The sequence below is a fragment of the Anser anser genome (genome assembly GCF_964211835.1).
Source record: "Anser anser genome assembly, chromosome: 2".
NCBI lineage: Eukaryota > Metazoa > Chordata > Aves > Anseriformes > Anatidae > Anser > Anser anser.
Genome location: NC_139721.1, coordinates 111,923,546 through 111,937,653, shown reverse-complemented (window position 1 = coordinate 111,937,653; position 14,108 = coordinate 111,923,546). Strand labels below are relative to the sequence as shown.

At 42.2% G+C, this 14,108-nt stretch overlaps 1 protein-coding gene across 18 annotated transcripts in view; it reads right to left on the bottom strand.

Annotated features, from left to right (window-relative positions):
• Positions 1 to 14,108, bottom strand: part of LOC310895664 (uncharacterized protein) — a 287,632-nt gene that overhangs the window by 88,460 nt on the left and 185,064 nt on the right. For 10 of the 18 annotated variants that reach the window (XR_014580842.1, XR_014580843.1, XR_014580844.1 and 7 more), the window contains exons 6-8: positions 5,847 to 5,945; positions 4,073 to 4,167; positions 3,079 to 3,155 (exon numbers count right to left, since the gene is read on the bottom strand). Coding sequence is in view for 2 of the 18 variants with exons in the window: in XM_083827194.1 (XP_083683320.1) it covers positions 5,847 to 5,925 (79 nt within the window). In the remaining 16 variants the exon portion in view is untranslated. The remainder of the gene's footprint in view (positions 1 to 3,078; positions 3,156 to 4,072; positions 4,168 to 5,846; positions 5,946 to 14,108) is intronic. The other 8 variants (XR_014580836.1, XR_014580837.1, XR_014580838.1 and 5 more) reach the window with 1 other exon arrangement.

Below are 14,108 nucleotides of genomic sequence, written 5' to 3'. Positions count from 1 at the left end.
CTGGAAAGGACACTGATACCAAGGTTGGCGGCAGGAGGATAACATGGAGTTCACAAATGTAAAATAACTTTCATAATTTGTGAAATAATTTGTCTGAGTGAGTCTACTGGAACAAGAATGTTAACTAAGGAGCAGATGAAAACGAGTTTTCTGCCCATGGTCACTCAGCATGAGACAGTGGAAGGAAATGATGATGAATCACATCAACATGGGATGGAACAAAATCTGAAGGAGTACCAGTAACAAAGCCAAAGAGATAAAAGCCAGGGTAAGCTACTGATGAATTCTGGTGAAGTCATAACCAAAGGGAATAGATCTTTAATTCCCTTAACACAGAAGCATAACACATTCCTTGAATTATATTGTTTTATGTTAGCTTTAAAAAGTAGTAGAAGGCTAAACATTTTCATTTGTTACCAACCCTAATCTAAAAACAGAGAACATGCAATAAGACAAACAAGTCAATATTGTAGCTGTTGCTGCATATATTTAACCGCATATACATAAGCACGTGTGTACCTGTGCACATAGCATATAAACCAGTTCATTATATTTACACACAAACTGTGTAAGGTTTGTTTCAGGCCTGAACAAGGTCTTGTGCTTCTAAAATAAATTTTCTGTTATACTAGTTCATATAATAAAAGACTTTTCCTCTTTGATCCTTACACACTAATGGTATTTACATACATACATACATATAACACACACTTCCCCCCCCCCCATTCTTCCCCTCATTATTCTGTTTTCTCTGACCTATATCAGTGGACTGAAAACAGTTACACACTACCAACTGACACAAACCATGTACCCACACTTAAAAAAATATTGAGTAAAGTGTTCAAAGTAACCCTTCTATAATACACATGGCTTCCAAAGCTGCACTATATATGTGTATATATATATATTAGCCTAAAACCAAAATGGCATTATTTATGTTTTGTACATAAGCAAAGGATAAAACCTTCACATTGCAATTTTTTACAGCCCCATAATTTACACCCTGGTGTCATAAAACAGCAATAAAATATTTTAGAGATAGCCATAAAACCATGATCCAAGTTCAGTCTCTTCAAAAGCTCTGTTTCAATTGTGCTGTAAGGTTCTGAACAGGATTATTTATATCTGATCCGTGGCAAAGTTCACATGTGGTCCAAACTTTTCCAGAGTTTGCATGTTTTCTAATGCAGTCTCCTAGCTCAGGCTCACCCCTGTCTGGGAGGGGCTGGAAATGGAACATTTTCATCAAAAGCAGCTTGCACGATTGAACCCCAAATGCTTCACCTGAAATGTATGGAAGTTTGGAGCAAGTGAAAGGAAGACAGATTTCTCAATGAACTTCATTTGAATTTCTAGTAGGATGTGGATTTGGGGGGCCAGACTTGTAGCAGAGCTTGCCCCAGCCCTCTGGAATTCATTGCTTCCAGAACCTGCACCTCTCAGCTTTCAAGCATTGCACCAACAAAAGCACAACATCTCTGAAATAAATGTGGTAAGGCATGAGGCTTAGAGCCTTACCCCCAAAACATGTGCAGAGAAGCTAGAGTGGGAACTGGAGACAGTCCCTGATCTGTGACTCCTGCCTTGCCTTACCACAAATGGTGTTTAAGAATTATTTGGGTCTTGAGTTTACAAGTCTCTGAAGTCAGCTGGAGCTTTGTACTATATTCAGTGGGAATATTAGAAGATCAGATATTGCAGAAGATGAAATAACGAACTATGACTGTTTAGTATACTGTTACAGAAAATGCCAAGTTTAGACCTCGTAGTAAGATGGGTAGACCCACTCTCACAAGCAACACAGTGGTTATATGTACAAATCAATCACAGTCAGTCAGAGAATAGCTTTGAGTCTGCTTTTAACAATCTGGACTGGAGCAAAGATGTTTTTCTAATAAATATTCTAATACTTTATCGGTAGGATATTACAATAAGTGTGTAAGTGGGCATTATACATTAGAAAATAAGCGTAGGGAAATTGGTATACATTGTTAAATAAAGTACTGTGGTGAAAACTTGGATTTTGGTTCTCCTAAAACTCATTTCTTGACCACAGGCAGCAAGCCATAAAATACCACCTTGAAATGTGAGAAATGTTACAGTCAGGACGTGTCTAACAACTCAATTAGTTATGGCTTCTTTCTCCCTCTACTTAGAATTTATTCATTTTACCAATTTATTTATTTATTTATATTTTAAAAACTCAGTTTCCTGAAAACCAGGGTTATGTCATTTTATTTATTTATTTAAGGTTACTGAAATGTAAACAGTTTTTGACTAGACAAGCCTCAGTAATGACTGGAAAATGTATTTTAAAAGGCTTTCCGGAATATTTCACAGTAATACGGTTTGAGTTTGTTTTTCAGTTGTAGGTTATACTCAGCTTGGAAAGCAGCAAAGTCAGTATTTCAGGATATTCAAGATTCCTGGAAACCTCTAAGAACTGTAACATGTCAGGCCCTGATTTGGGAACGCACTTACCTGTCTATCCTCAAGCACAAGACTTCACATCTTTATTACAGAAAACTTTAATCAAGTACCTAACTTTGAACATGTATTGAAGCGCTCTGCCGAATCAGGAAGGAATCTGGACCTTTTTAAATAGCAACGTTGTTAATTGACTGCAAAGACGTTACACCCTGCAGCGAGGCTCAGCAGGAGCCATGCCTGCTGGCGAGCAGCTCTGGCAGCAGGCACCAGCCAGCCGGTCGCCGGCGGCACGGCGCATGGACCATGGCCTCATGCCGGGGGAACCCCTGGGCAGGATGCTGCTTGCTCTGGACATACTAGTCGGTGTGTACCTGGCCACCGCCTACACTAAATGTTTAAAGACTCCCCATTCTTGAGCTATCTGTAAAGTAGCACTGAAGCAATCTACAGAAGTGGTGAGTTTTACAGCGGAAAAATATACAAGGCAATAAAATGTCTTTTACAGCTGGTTAAGAACTGAAACAAAGCAGAGGCATTTGATAACTGCAAAGGGGTTACCAGTGAGGATATTCTAACACAGAGACTATTTGCATAATAAAAGCAGATTAAAAGAAATCAGACATCATGATTGTTTTCTTAATCTTTCACCTTTTGGAGTCACATGGAATTGCAGCCTTGGACTTTCTGCAGAAGCCAATACTGAGGACTTGTGCTTTGGACACTAACTGAGAAAAGAAAGGTATTAAAAAAAGTGGAATCCTGTTTGAGGGCAAGTAAGTAAATAACTGGTTGAAGCCACATCCTTAGTGAAAAAGAAATGGTACAATAAGGAAACAAATCTCCAAAACAGTCACTATTCTGTCTTCAGCAACACCACTTTGAAATATGTGAAGGACATAAAGAGTGTCAGCTCTTCTGTCACCACAATATTTGGATTCCTACTCACATATTTAAACAAATCTGGGGAGACTGAATTTAAACCAAGCCTGATTACTTGTGGTTTTCTTAGCCCACAACCAGCTTCCCAAACTTTCAGTTTACAAAAGTCATTGGAACATTAATAATTCTTCTCCCCTGAACCACAGATACTCCTTTACCATTTCACTAGTCTTCCTGTAAACATATTTTTGCTTCAACACAAAGCAGTTGCAGCCTACACATCTAATCAGCATGACCACAGTACTTTAAACCTGTTTTTATTCAAAACTATAGTGTCCAAACTGTTCCTATATGCAACTACCGCAAGTATTTACCCACAGGAGCTTCTTTGCCTTTGTAAGTTGCAGTAGGGAGGCCTGCATTTTTCACACATCCCTTTCTACTTAGTAATAAATAGCTTCCATCTAGAAATCTAACCTTCAAAGACACCAAATACCTAAAGCTTAGAAACAATGGACACAAATGAGGCATGATGGAAGTAGCTCATTCTGGCATGACAGTGTTTACATAGTGTCCCTATTTAAACATGATCCCAATAATTAACATGCTCCTCTTCTTCCTCTGCCCAGGATAATCCAAATCTGAGGTAGTGTGTCTGATTCCAGCATGTTTAAAAGCATGTGCTGTTTTTTAAGTTTGTGGGTTTTTGGACTACTGAGAAGCTCTTCCCAACTCGATGCTTCCCCTTTACTTCTCTACTCACCTAGTTCCTTACAAGTTGTTTTTCCCCTCACTGGGACTCTAGTGGGTTTTATGCACAAGGCTGCAGACACGTGCTGATTCAGACATAGAGAATATCTGGGGGTGGAGAGAGTATCACAAAGAGACGACTGTAAAAATGTCAGTATTTAAAGCAAGTCTTCTTTCCCTTTCCCTTTTCCCTTTCCCTTTGCCCCTTCCCTTTACCCTTTGCCCTTTTCCCCTCACTCTTTGCTGCTTTCCTTTCCCTTTTCCTTTCCCCTTTTCCCTTTCCCTTCCCCTTTCTCTTTTCTTTCCCTATCCCTTTCCCTTTCCCTATCCTGTTCCCTTTTCCCTTTCCCCTCACCTTTCTCCTTTCTTTTCCTTTCCCCTTTCCTTTCTCCTTCTATGGTGGACCCTGTAAAACAAGTGTCCCCTTTTCCCCTCACCCAGGCTATTCCTGTGCTGCTCTCACTCTTGACATTACTGCAAGTCTCATGACTTGAAGACGTAGTTCCCAAAGAGAAATGCTCAAGTGAGAATGTCATGACCAGTTCACCACAAATACTGCCATTATTCATAGTTAGGCTGAATATTCCTGCCCACCACGGATCACATCATTATGCAAAGGCATGACCTAAGACTATGGGGAAAGACTGGCAAAAGGTCTCTTTAAGAAGCGTGCCAAATTTCACCAATTCATTTCACAAACAAAGCACATGCATGAAGGTAATCTTTATGCATTCCAAGTATTTTCATTCTAAAAAGAGTCCAGGTATTTATTTCTGAGCTTCTGTGCACACATTTCCCTGACTCACAATTTCAAAAAGGAGGGGACCAGATCTTATGAAAACAACATCAAAATGCAGATTCAGCTCTGTTTTTCCATAGCTTCATTCACCACTGTGGTCACTGCTCTTGGCAGTGACATTTTAAAAGTTGCAAGGAAAAAAAAAAAAAAGAAAAAAACAGGGTTGACTTTCAGATTTTTTTCCTTTTGAACTTGAATGTTGTCATCTTCATGCCTAGAATGCATATTTAAATCTTTATCAGCTCATTTCTTTTTTGATAGGACATGTACAGGGAAGTAAACCTATAATTCAGAAAAAAATGTACATTAACAAAACACATGAAGAAGTGAAGACTTCTAAATTAGGGAGGCTACTTGTCAGAGAAAAAAGGACAGCAAGCCATGTTCAGTGTATCATCACATGAAGACATGGTTAGCAGTGATACACGTACGTGACAACAAGCCACGTGCAGCTGGGAGCTGGACCTACAGGGTACCGCAGCATGGTGACCTCATGACAATGATCTCACCCTGCAGCCCAGATCATGAGCTGGGGGGATAATTGTGGTTGGCTTTGGCACATGCACTCTATCAAGAACTGTGCGGGACTGTCATCACACTAATGCTGCCATCTGAATCAGCAGGGGGCAAGCAGAGGAGGTAAAAGGGTGCAACAAGGTAGGAAGAGGCCACGCTTAAAGTATTTTGACATGACGGCAGGCTGCCCATAGGCTCCACAGATTGCTTGGAAGGCAGGATAAGAAATAAACATGGAGCAAGGATTTTGCTAATACATCCATCTTCCCAGCCAGATAGTCTGGTTTGATTCAGCCACCTCAGGAAAAAGACAGCCAGAGCTACAGAGAGGGAGAAGTACCTTTGAAGCTGCACTGATTTAGTACATTAACCATGGTCTATGTCAGACTCAGATTTCTTGACCTTTAGCCATGCTTACCTTTTGCCAGTTAAACTCAGCAATGTTCACAACAAAGAAACAGGTCCTCCTTACCGTGCCTGTAGATGTTATTTTCCCTCCTCCATCTGAAGGTAGTATTCAGGGGCCAGGGGCTCTGCTGGCTGTGCTGCATCTCAGTACATGCGGAGAGCCCTGGGGGCAGGGAGAAAGGTAAGGAGGAGAGGGTCAGAGTAACCTGGGCACACAAAAATGAACAATTGTGCACACCGTGAAGACAGCCTACTTACACAGTTTGCCTGGAAATTAATGTTTTAGGGTAGCAAAAGGCCACACTGTTATGACATTGCTGAAGGGCAACTCACAGGTCTAATAAATAAGGGACTTAGGGAGAGAGAGAAGAAGATGCTTATGCCAAAGGAAAGTTAAAAGGCACTTTGGAAAAAGAAATAAAAAAACACCAAAAAACATTTCTCTCTCCTTCCATCCTATTTTCCTTCTGCCCTCCTATTCTGTTGCACAGAAAAAGTCTCTCACACATGGTAATCCTGCTATGTAAGATCCCTAGGAGGAAGGGAAGGACATGAATAGGGGAATTCCATTTACACCAAAGCTTGGATCTTGTTTTGCATCCTTTCTCTTTAGCTTGCTTGTTTTTTTGTGTTTTTTTTTGTTTGTTTTTGTTTGTTTGTTTGTTTTTCCCCCTAAGGCTTTTATTTTATTTTTTTAAATTAATTTAAATGTTGAAGGAGAAGCTACAGAAACCATGTCCAGGTTTAACTCCAGTGTCAACAGTCTTCTCCCCCACTCTTTGTGCCCTGCTCCACCAGTGCACCCTCTGGAGCTCACCCAGAGCTCCTCCAAAGCGCCCTTCCGAGCCCCAGGGCAAGGGGATAAGAAAGGACCCCAGCACCTCCCACCACTGTAGAAGCAATTACACGCTTCCACTGTTTTTCTGGGATCGAAAAAGCAACATATATCAAACTACAGCAAACCAGTAATATCTGGGGGTTGGGCAAAATAGTTGGATCGTACTATTGCCACACTTTATTGGCCACTCATGCTCCCTGGGCAATTCAGCTCCTCCTCCCTTCCCCTGCAAGCCGCCATCCCTCTTCTCACTGCCTCCATCTTAGCAGTGCCTGCAAAATGCAAGAGGGCAGCGCAGGGCAGATGCCGGCGTGACCTCTGTGTGGTCGCAGGCAGGCCTGGAGCGTGAGGGTTTGGTTCATGCTGGTTTCCATGGCAATGCAGCCACACAGCAAAGGCAAGCCTCACAGGGTTTTTCCACAGAGGTGCACAAAGCAACAGAGCTAAGCTCAGGACATATGGCTAAACCTGAGGCACACAAGGAGTTACCACCACCACAGCAAAGAATTTCCCTCAACGTTTTCCCACGACCACCTCTTTTTTTCCCCTGTAGTAATGCCTTTTCTAAGCAAGTACTGGAGAACACCATTTCAAAAAGCTCACGCATACATGTGTGTGTAGAGTATAGTTGCACATACATGTAGACAAGAGAGACCACACAATCTATAGACGTTCAAACTGCATTTCTGGTGACCCCTCTTTACCCTCTTATGTCTGAGAGACTTTCTTAAGGGCTTTCCTTAGAACCGCAAAGCCAGAGCTTTAATTCCTGACCTATTTCCAAAGCTCAACGAAAGCCAACACAGATGTACATTTACCACAGAAACATCCTGTGATTTTGTAAAGCAATTTAAAAAAGAAATTTGAACTTGCAAGGCTAAGCACTCCAAAAGCTCTCAAATCTAAAAAAAAAAAAAAAAAAAAAAAAAAAAAAGTCATTAGCAGAGAAAGAAAAGTCAGTTATCATTTGGTTTAGTGTTTTCCTTTTTAAAAGAAGGTTATTTTCATTAGATGGAAGTGCTTAATGGCTTGAACAGAAATCCAAGTGTTTCAAACTTCCAGCATGGGTGCAGCAAGGTGCCAGGTCACACAAGGGCAGAAAACCCATGTTACACAGGACAGCCCTGTGCGCTGCCATCTTCCTGTGTCTCTCTCCTGCTGTGAGCTGTGTTCCTCAAACGGGTGGGAAGGCACGACCACTCTCAGCATGACCTTCTAAATTAAGAGCTTGCAGTGTTTTTTGAAAAAGCTTGAAATCCTGCATGCCACACTGCAAGTTGCCATTCTCATTTTTGGTAGGGCCATTGCACACTCCCCCAGGATCGTGCAAAGACCTGGTACAACATTTGCTTGACTCATGCAACATTTTACCAGTCTTGCCAATATTAGACTGTAGAGCTGAGTATCTTATTCAACCCTGCAAGTACCAAACACACAGGAGAGTGCTAAAAAGCACTGAGAAGTATAAACACCTTCCACAAATTTCAGATATCAAAGACTAATGTTGCCTGACAAGCCATAATTGACACAATGACAACCAAGTATCGCGTATGATATGATCTTTTTTTTAAGTATAGCAACATTTCCAGCTACTCATGGTTACTTTAAATATTTCACTTTAAATGCAAGGAAATGAACTTTAAAATTGGCAGTTTAGTATCATGAAGCATTTGCAACAGCTGTATTGTCTTTTTCTCCTATCACTCCTAATCAACACCCATAATTTGCACTTAATTCAGATTATCAATGTATCGCTACTATAAAGGAGACAAAAGCATATTTTGGTTGTAAAGGAAAAATTAAAAATACTGCTCAAAAGCTAGCAAGTAAAATATGAGCACACAAAATACAATAATTGGTAAGTTTTCTCACCTTGTGTGAGAGAAAGTGGACATGAATGTATGGAAAGTTTCCCCAAACCTTTCTCTCTTCATTTCACGTACTGTATGGAAGAGCATGCCAAATCCCAAAGTAACATTCCCACTTTGGGGGGAAAAAAGTAAACCACATGCTTTCCATTAATAGCACTCTCTTCCTTTAAATAAACCTTGTGCACTCAGCCTGTGAATATGTTACAGTTTAAATATTTTGCTAACCTTTTGTTATATTCTCAGGACAGCAAAAAGCAGCCCTGACAGACATCTGCCCCCAGACAAGTTATACATGGGTGTGTCAGAAAGGTGGGTTTTCACCTGTTCAAAAAAAGGGGTGCCTTGTTAGGAACACAGCCCAGTTCCTCCAAGGCCGTCTGCCATGGCTCGGCTCAGAGCTCCTGCTCTCTGGCCACAGCGAGGGAACTGCCTGCCAACACTGCATGCACAACAATGCTGGCTTGCCCCTGCACAGGGGAAAGAAGAATAGCATCAAAAGAAACACTCTTACTGTGTTTTAAATGAGAAACCTCTATCTAAGGAGAGAGGAGGCTTCTTTGGACAGATACACTATTAATTAATTAAGGCATATACCAGAAGCAATTCAAGTGCAAAGACATGACTGCACTGACATGACAGGCTAGCCCAGAGCCTCTCACCAGAAACACCACATCTGGTTACATCTGGAAAAAAAGGGGCATCATGAAAGGCCATGCTCAATCTCTTATGGGACAAGCAGACATCTTCCCTTTGTCAAGCTTTGTTGCTTCGCTGTACCCTAAGTCACAGGATGGATCAGAAACCAAGGGACAAGAAAATACTCTCGCCATCTGTAGCCAGTGAATTCATCAGGACATCAAGGGGGAAAAACTGATTGCCCTCCAAAATAACAGGCCAGGAGCAGCGCTGAGGCAAGCACCCAGCCAGTAGTCTTGTGGCCAGGGCACGGGGATGCAAGGGAGGGTGCCAGCGGTTATCAGCTTCAGTTGTTTGTGAGGGAGGATCCCCATGAACAGAACCAGCCAAGGGTATTTTATATGCAGAATGAGAGGAAATAAGAAAGAAACTCTCCCAAAGGGACAAAACTCCACAAGAAAAATAATCAGCAGTCATCCTCTAACTCTGCCCCCCCAGAAGTGAGTGGATTAGCACTTAACACATAGGGACTGGCCACACTGTAGCTCATACATTACATATAGTTTGCTCAGTGAGTTTTTTTTTTTTTTAATATTTTTTTTTTTTAAGTCAACAACACACCAGACTTGCTTTTAAAACCTTGGCAAGGGGAGATTAAAACTACAAGGACAACTGCACTGAGCCTTTCCATTCAATATGTGTATCCTGGTTGTAAAGAGCAGGCTGCATGCAGCACAGTGTAAAGAAGCAGAAGCAGAGATAATCAGATCAGCCACCAAAAAAAAAAAAAAGGTAGAAATTGCTACCTACTGCTAGCGTCAGCATCACAGTCACAGCTATCAACGATATCCAAACTTAAAAACCATGTTACTTAAAACAATTCTCTCAACTCTTAATTTGTAGGAGGGCTCAGTCACGTTAAACATGGATCATATTTTATTTTTAGTATTTTCCTCCCCTGAAATGGCTATAAAATACTGAAAGAAAAAAAAAAAAAAAAAGTAGAGTCCATAGTTGATTATAATGTATAAAGAAACGTAGCTTGAAAGTTACACAACAACAACAATTCTGCAAATACTGCTGGCAAATTATCATTTACCAGCTGGCTATCTTAGCATGAATTTTTGGAGTTTGGGGGAAGAAAACTGGCAATAAACTGAGCAGTGTCTCTGATGGCAGTTTTGCCTTTAGACATCTACAAATGTACAAAAAGGCTTTTATCATAGATTTATCTGCAAACATGTATAACTATTACAATAACTAGATTGGCCTAAGGGTGGTAGAAATAAGCACTCAAAATGGTGAGGTAACTGTTAAAAGTCAGAGTGCAGAAACAAACTAGCACTGCACACACACACTGGCCTCTCCCCAGCCTGTCTCAAATCTCTGAAATTCACCAGCCTGCCTGTGCTCCAACCAAATTTGTCCTTGCAAGCTTCTCAGAACAATGTTCACTTTGCTCTAGCAACGTTTCTTGTAGGGTCACAGACAATGTCACTCCTCTCTACCTTATTCAGAAATACCCTCCAAAAAAAGGGCAGAAGGAAATTTAAAACATCACCTAATAAAGCAGCTATTTGGAGACTAGGAACACGTTGACTTTGCTAGAGCAGGCTGTGAGCTGAGCTCGTTCCTTCATTTCCAGCCAGAGATCCATACCATACACATGTGGCTGCAGAAATCTTGCCAAAAGGAAAAAGCATTCCCAGGTTCCTCTTTCAGAGGCTCCAGTTGCCCCCCATGAAATGACCCAAGTCCTCCTTTAAAGAAAAAAATAATCGGTGTCTCAGTGTGCTCTTGATCCATGCTGCTAAGGCAGACTCAACCATCAACCCAGAAGGGCATGCTGCAAGTCAAATTCTTCATACACTTTAATTACAGTTTACACAAAATGAAAGTCGGGTTAATAAGCTTAGTTCATAAAAATTTAATAAGAAGTGGCATTTTTGTACAGAAGATCAGGGGGACTTAACCTTCAGAGAGATGATCAGAAAGCTATGTTGCATGCAGAAGTCACCTCTAGCCCTCAGCTGGGAAAAAGAAGGAGCAAAAGGGGCAGGGGATGAAGAAAGGAACAAGGGATTTTATTTAATAAAAAAAACTTTTTGAAAACAAGCGTTTCTCATTAAGCAGAGCTCTGTAGCAGAGCTGCAGATCTGAAAGGTTTTCTCCTATGCGTTGTTTCAAGACCATTAAACGCACACAACACCGCAGACGCAGGAAGCGGCAGAAAACCATTCTGAGCAGCAGAGCTGGAAAGGCAGACAATAGCTGCCACCTCCAGATAGTGAGAAAATGCGCTTTCCCGAGGGGTCCGCGGCCACCCATATGGAATGCGGGTAAGTGAGAACACGCTCGGCCCTGGCCGAGGCGAGACCCGCTGCCGCAGCTGCTGGCTGGAAGCACTGGGTGGCCCGCTCGCTTCAGCCGCCCTCGGTGCTTTCAGATGGAAAACATGAGCGCGGCGACCCGGGCGGTGTTCCGAGCGCACGGGCCCAAAACGGAGGGGGGCGGCGAGGCTGTCCCCTGCCAAATACTGAGTCACAAGGCAGGGAATCCCATGTCGAGCCCGTGGGCTGGGCTGCGCACCAGGGGAACGCCACCCCATACCTCCCAGTAGCACCGCCAAAATTACCCCAGTGCATCGTGCCCTTTAGCTGGTCCTTCCTTACATCACATTTTGGCTGTGTTGCACACAACACCAGTGTTTCCAGCAAGCAGAGAGTAGGAGAAAGGGACAGCGCTGCTCCAGGTCTTGCTCTTGTTCACCCTATTTTCATAGCCCCATGCCTGGGGTTGCACCTCACAGTTCCCCACCTGTCCCGTGGAGGTGGCTGTGGTTCCAGTTCTTGCGTGCTAAATTTACTTCCAAACACATGGTCGGGAGTATTAATAAATGATTCAGTCTATGATTAAAAAGGGATTTTTATTATTATTTTTCAAACAGGGTGAGAGGGACAGCATAAAGTTACTTTCAAAGGAATATCATCTGCATGTTAGAGCCCTTCAGTTAAAAAAAAAATAAATAAATAAAAAATAACCTACAAGGTTTTAATTTATTAATGAATAGCTGCTGTCTCTGTAATTTTGCTGTACTTATTCCATTACTGTCTGACACTTCCTATTGTCACTGCTTGAATTTTTAAACGCTTCCGCATGACTAGTGCTAATCTCCACATTTCATGGAGGGCTGGTAATAAAAGGAGAGAGATTCATGTGTGTATATGAACGATTATAGCTAAACGTGCTCTAAAGCACTTAGCTCAGTTTCTAGTATTTCTCCCTCCTAACTTCAAGCTTCTGAAAGGAAAACAAAAATGCAAAGAAACATTTTTCCCCCATTATTTTGGTCCTGCGCTGCATTTATTCTTGATTGGGAAAGAGAAACAAAGTTCCTTCTCAAAACATAAAGACTGCCAGCACAGGGTACAAAGACGCAGGACGCCTGCGTGAAACAAATGTTGGCAGCAAACTAAGATTTGTATCTTGATTTTCTTTCAGAAAATCTTGTAGAACCGGTACAACAAGCTATTGTGAGCAGCTGCTTTGAGGATATAACCTCAAAATAAACAATCTGATTTACACACAGGACTACATATGCTTAGACAGTCTTTTATTGTTTACTCACAAGTATTTTGACACCCTTTCACCCTGATTATCTCACATTTATTTTTTTTTCAACAGATAAGAGCAAAGATCTTATGCATTTGAAAGGACTGTTAAAGGACCTTTTTTAATTCATATTTTCTTAAAGTCTTACTATTCCACATCTTGAAAGTATTGCCAAAGGACTACTCTGTAGCATTATAGATTTCACTGTCCAAAAAGCCAAGCACACAGACTGCACACACAATCTTCACCAATCTTACTCCACAGCAGAAACATCTACCACACTTCCCCCATGCAAAACAAGGGTGCAGTAAGCAGGGATACCTATCCCACATGCCACTCATGTCAGGGTCTCACCAACTTCAAACCCAGCCCAGAGTGTTTACTATGGCTAGTTCTGGAACACTCAAAGCTAATACAAGATGCACTTGTAGCTGCTGGAAGCAAAAATGGCCCTGCACATTTGGAGAGGGCAGAGGCTTGGGGTGAACAGCTCAGCCACCGCTTTCAGAAGCATGGTACAACACTTTGATGACCAAAACCAGTGAGCTGCAACAGCCTGTCAGGTCAATACTAGCACTAAATAATGCACATTCACTGCAGGGTGTTTATTTGCCATGTTTTACATTTTCTGTTGTGATTCTGCTTGTTTTACGTTGTTTTACAGCACGATGCACTTCTTTACTAGGGCTCCCATGTTTGCACAGGTAGCTGCTGCATGCCTTCATGCCCTTCCCAATCTATACACCAGATCTCATTAAGCACCGGTGCAGGGGACCCTGTCCCACCACTGCTTTGCATCCCCTCTTTTACTTTGTTCCTTCTTCCAGATTGCACAGGATTCCTTTCTCCTCCCTACCACTACAGCCCTCAGTCCTGTCTCCACGCTGATCTCCCCTTCCCTCTGCTCCCCAGAACATCTCTTGGGAGGGGTCCTTGCATCCTGACCTTAATCCTTCCTGTTTAAAACTGTTCATTTCATGCAAGCAAGAGCTGTTTTCCACCATGTCGCTCCAACAGCAGTTTCTCCATGCTGTACATGCGCTGTGGACCTCTGCCTAGGGACAGAGATGGTTTACAGCATGCCACCAGCACCCTGTGGCTCTACTGGTGGCAAGGACATATGGTGAAGGTTTCCCTGCAGCCCAGCAGCCAGTCACTTGCTTCCATAACTTTGGTACTGTAGACTGACAGCAGCCTTGCTGTCCTGGTAACAGCAGCACCTACCTCAGTGCTTGAGAAAAAATTTTTGCTCCCATGCAACTGGTTCCTTAGATGCCATGCCCTCGCACCCCTGGTTGTCACCATGAACCAAGTATTCTTCTTGTTGCAAACTGCACTTCTGTCTGAACTTGTCGCTTCTTCCATTGAC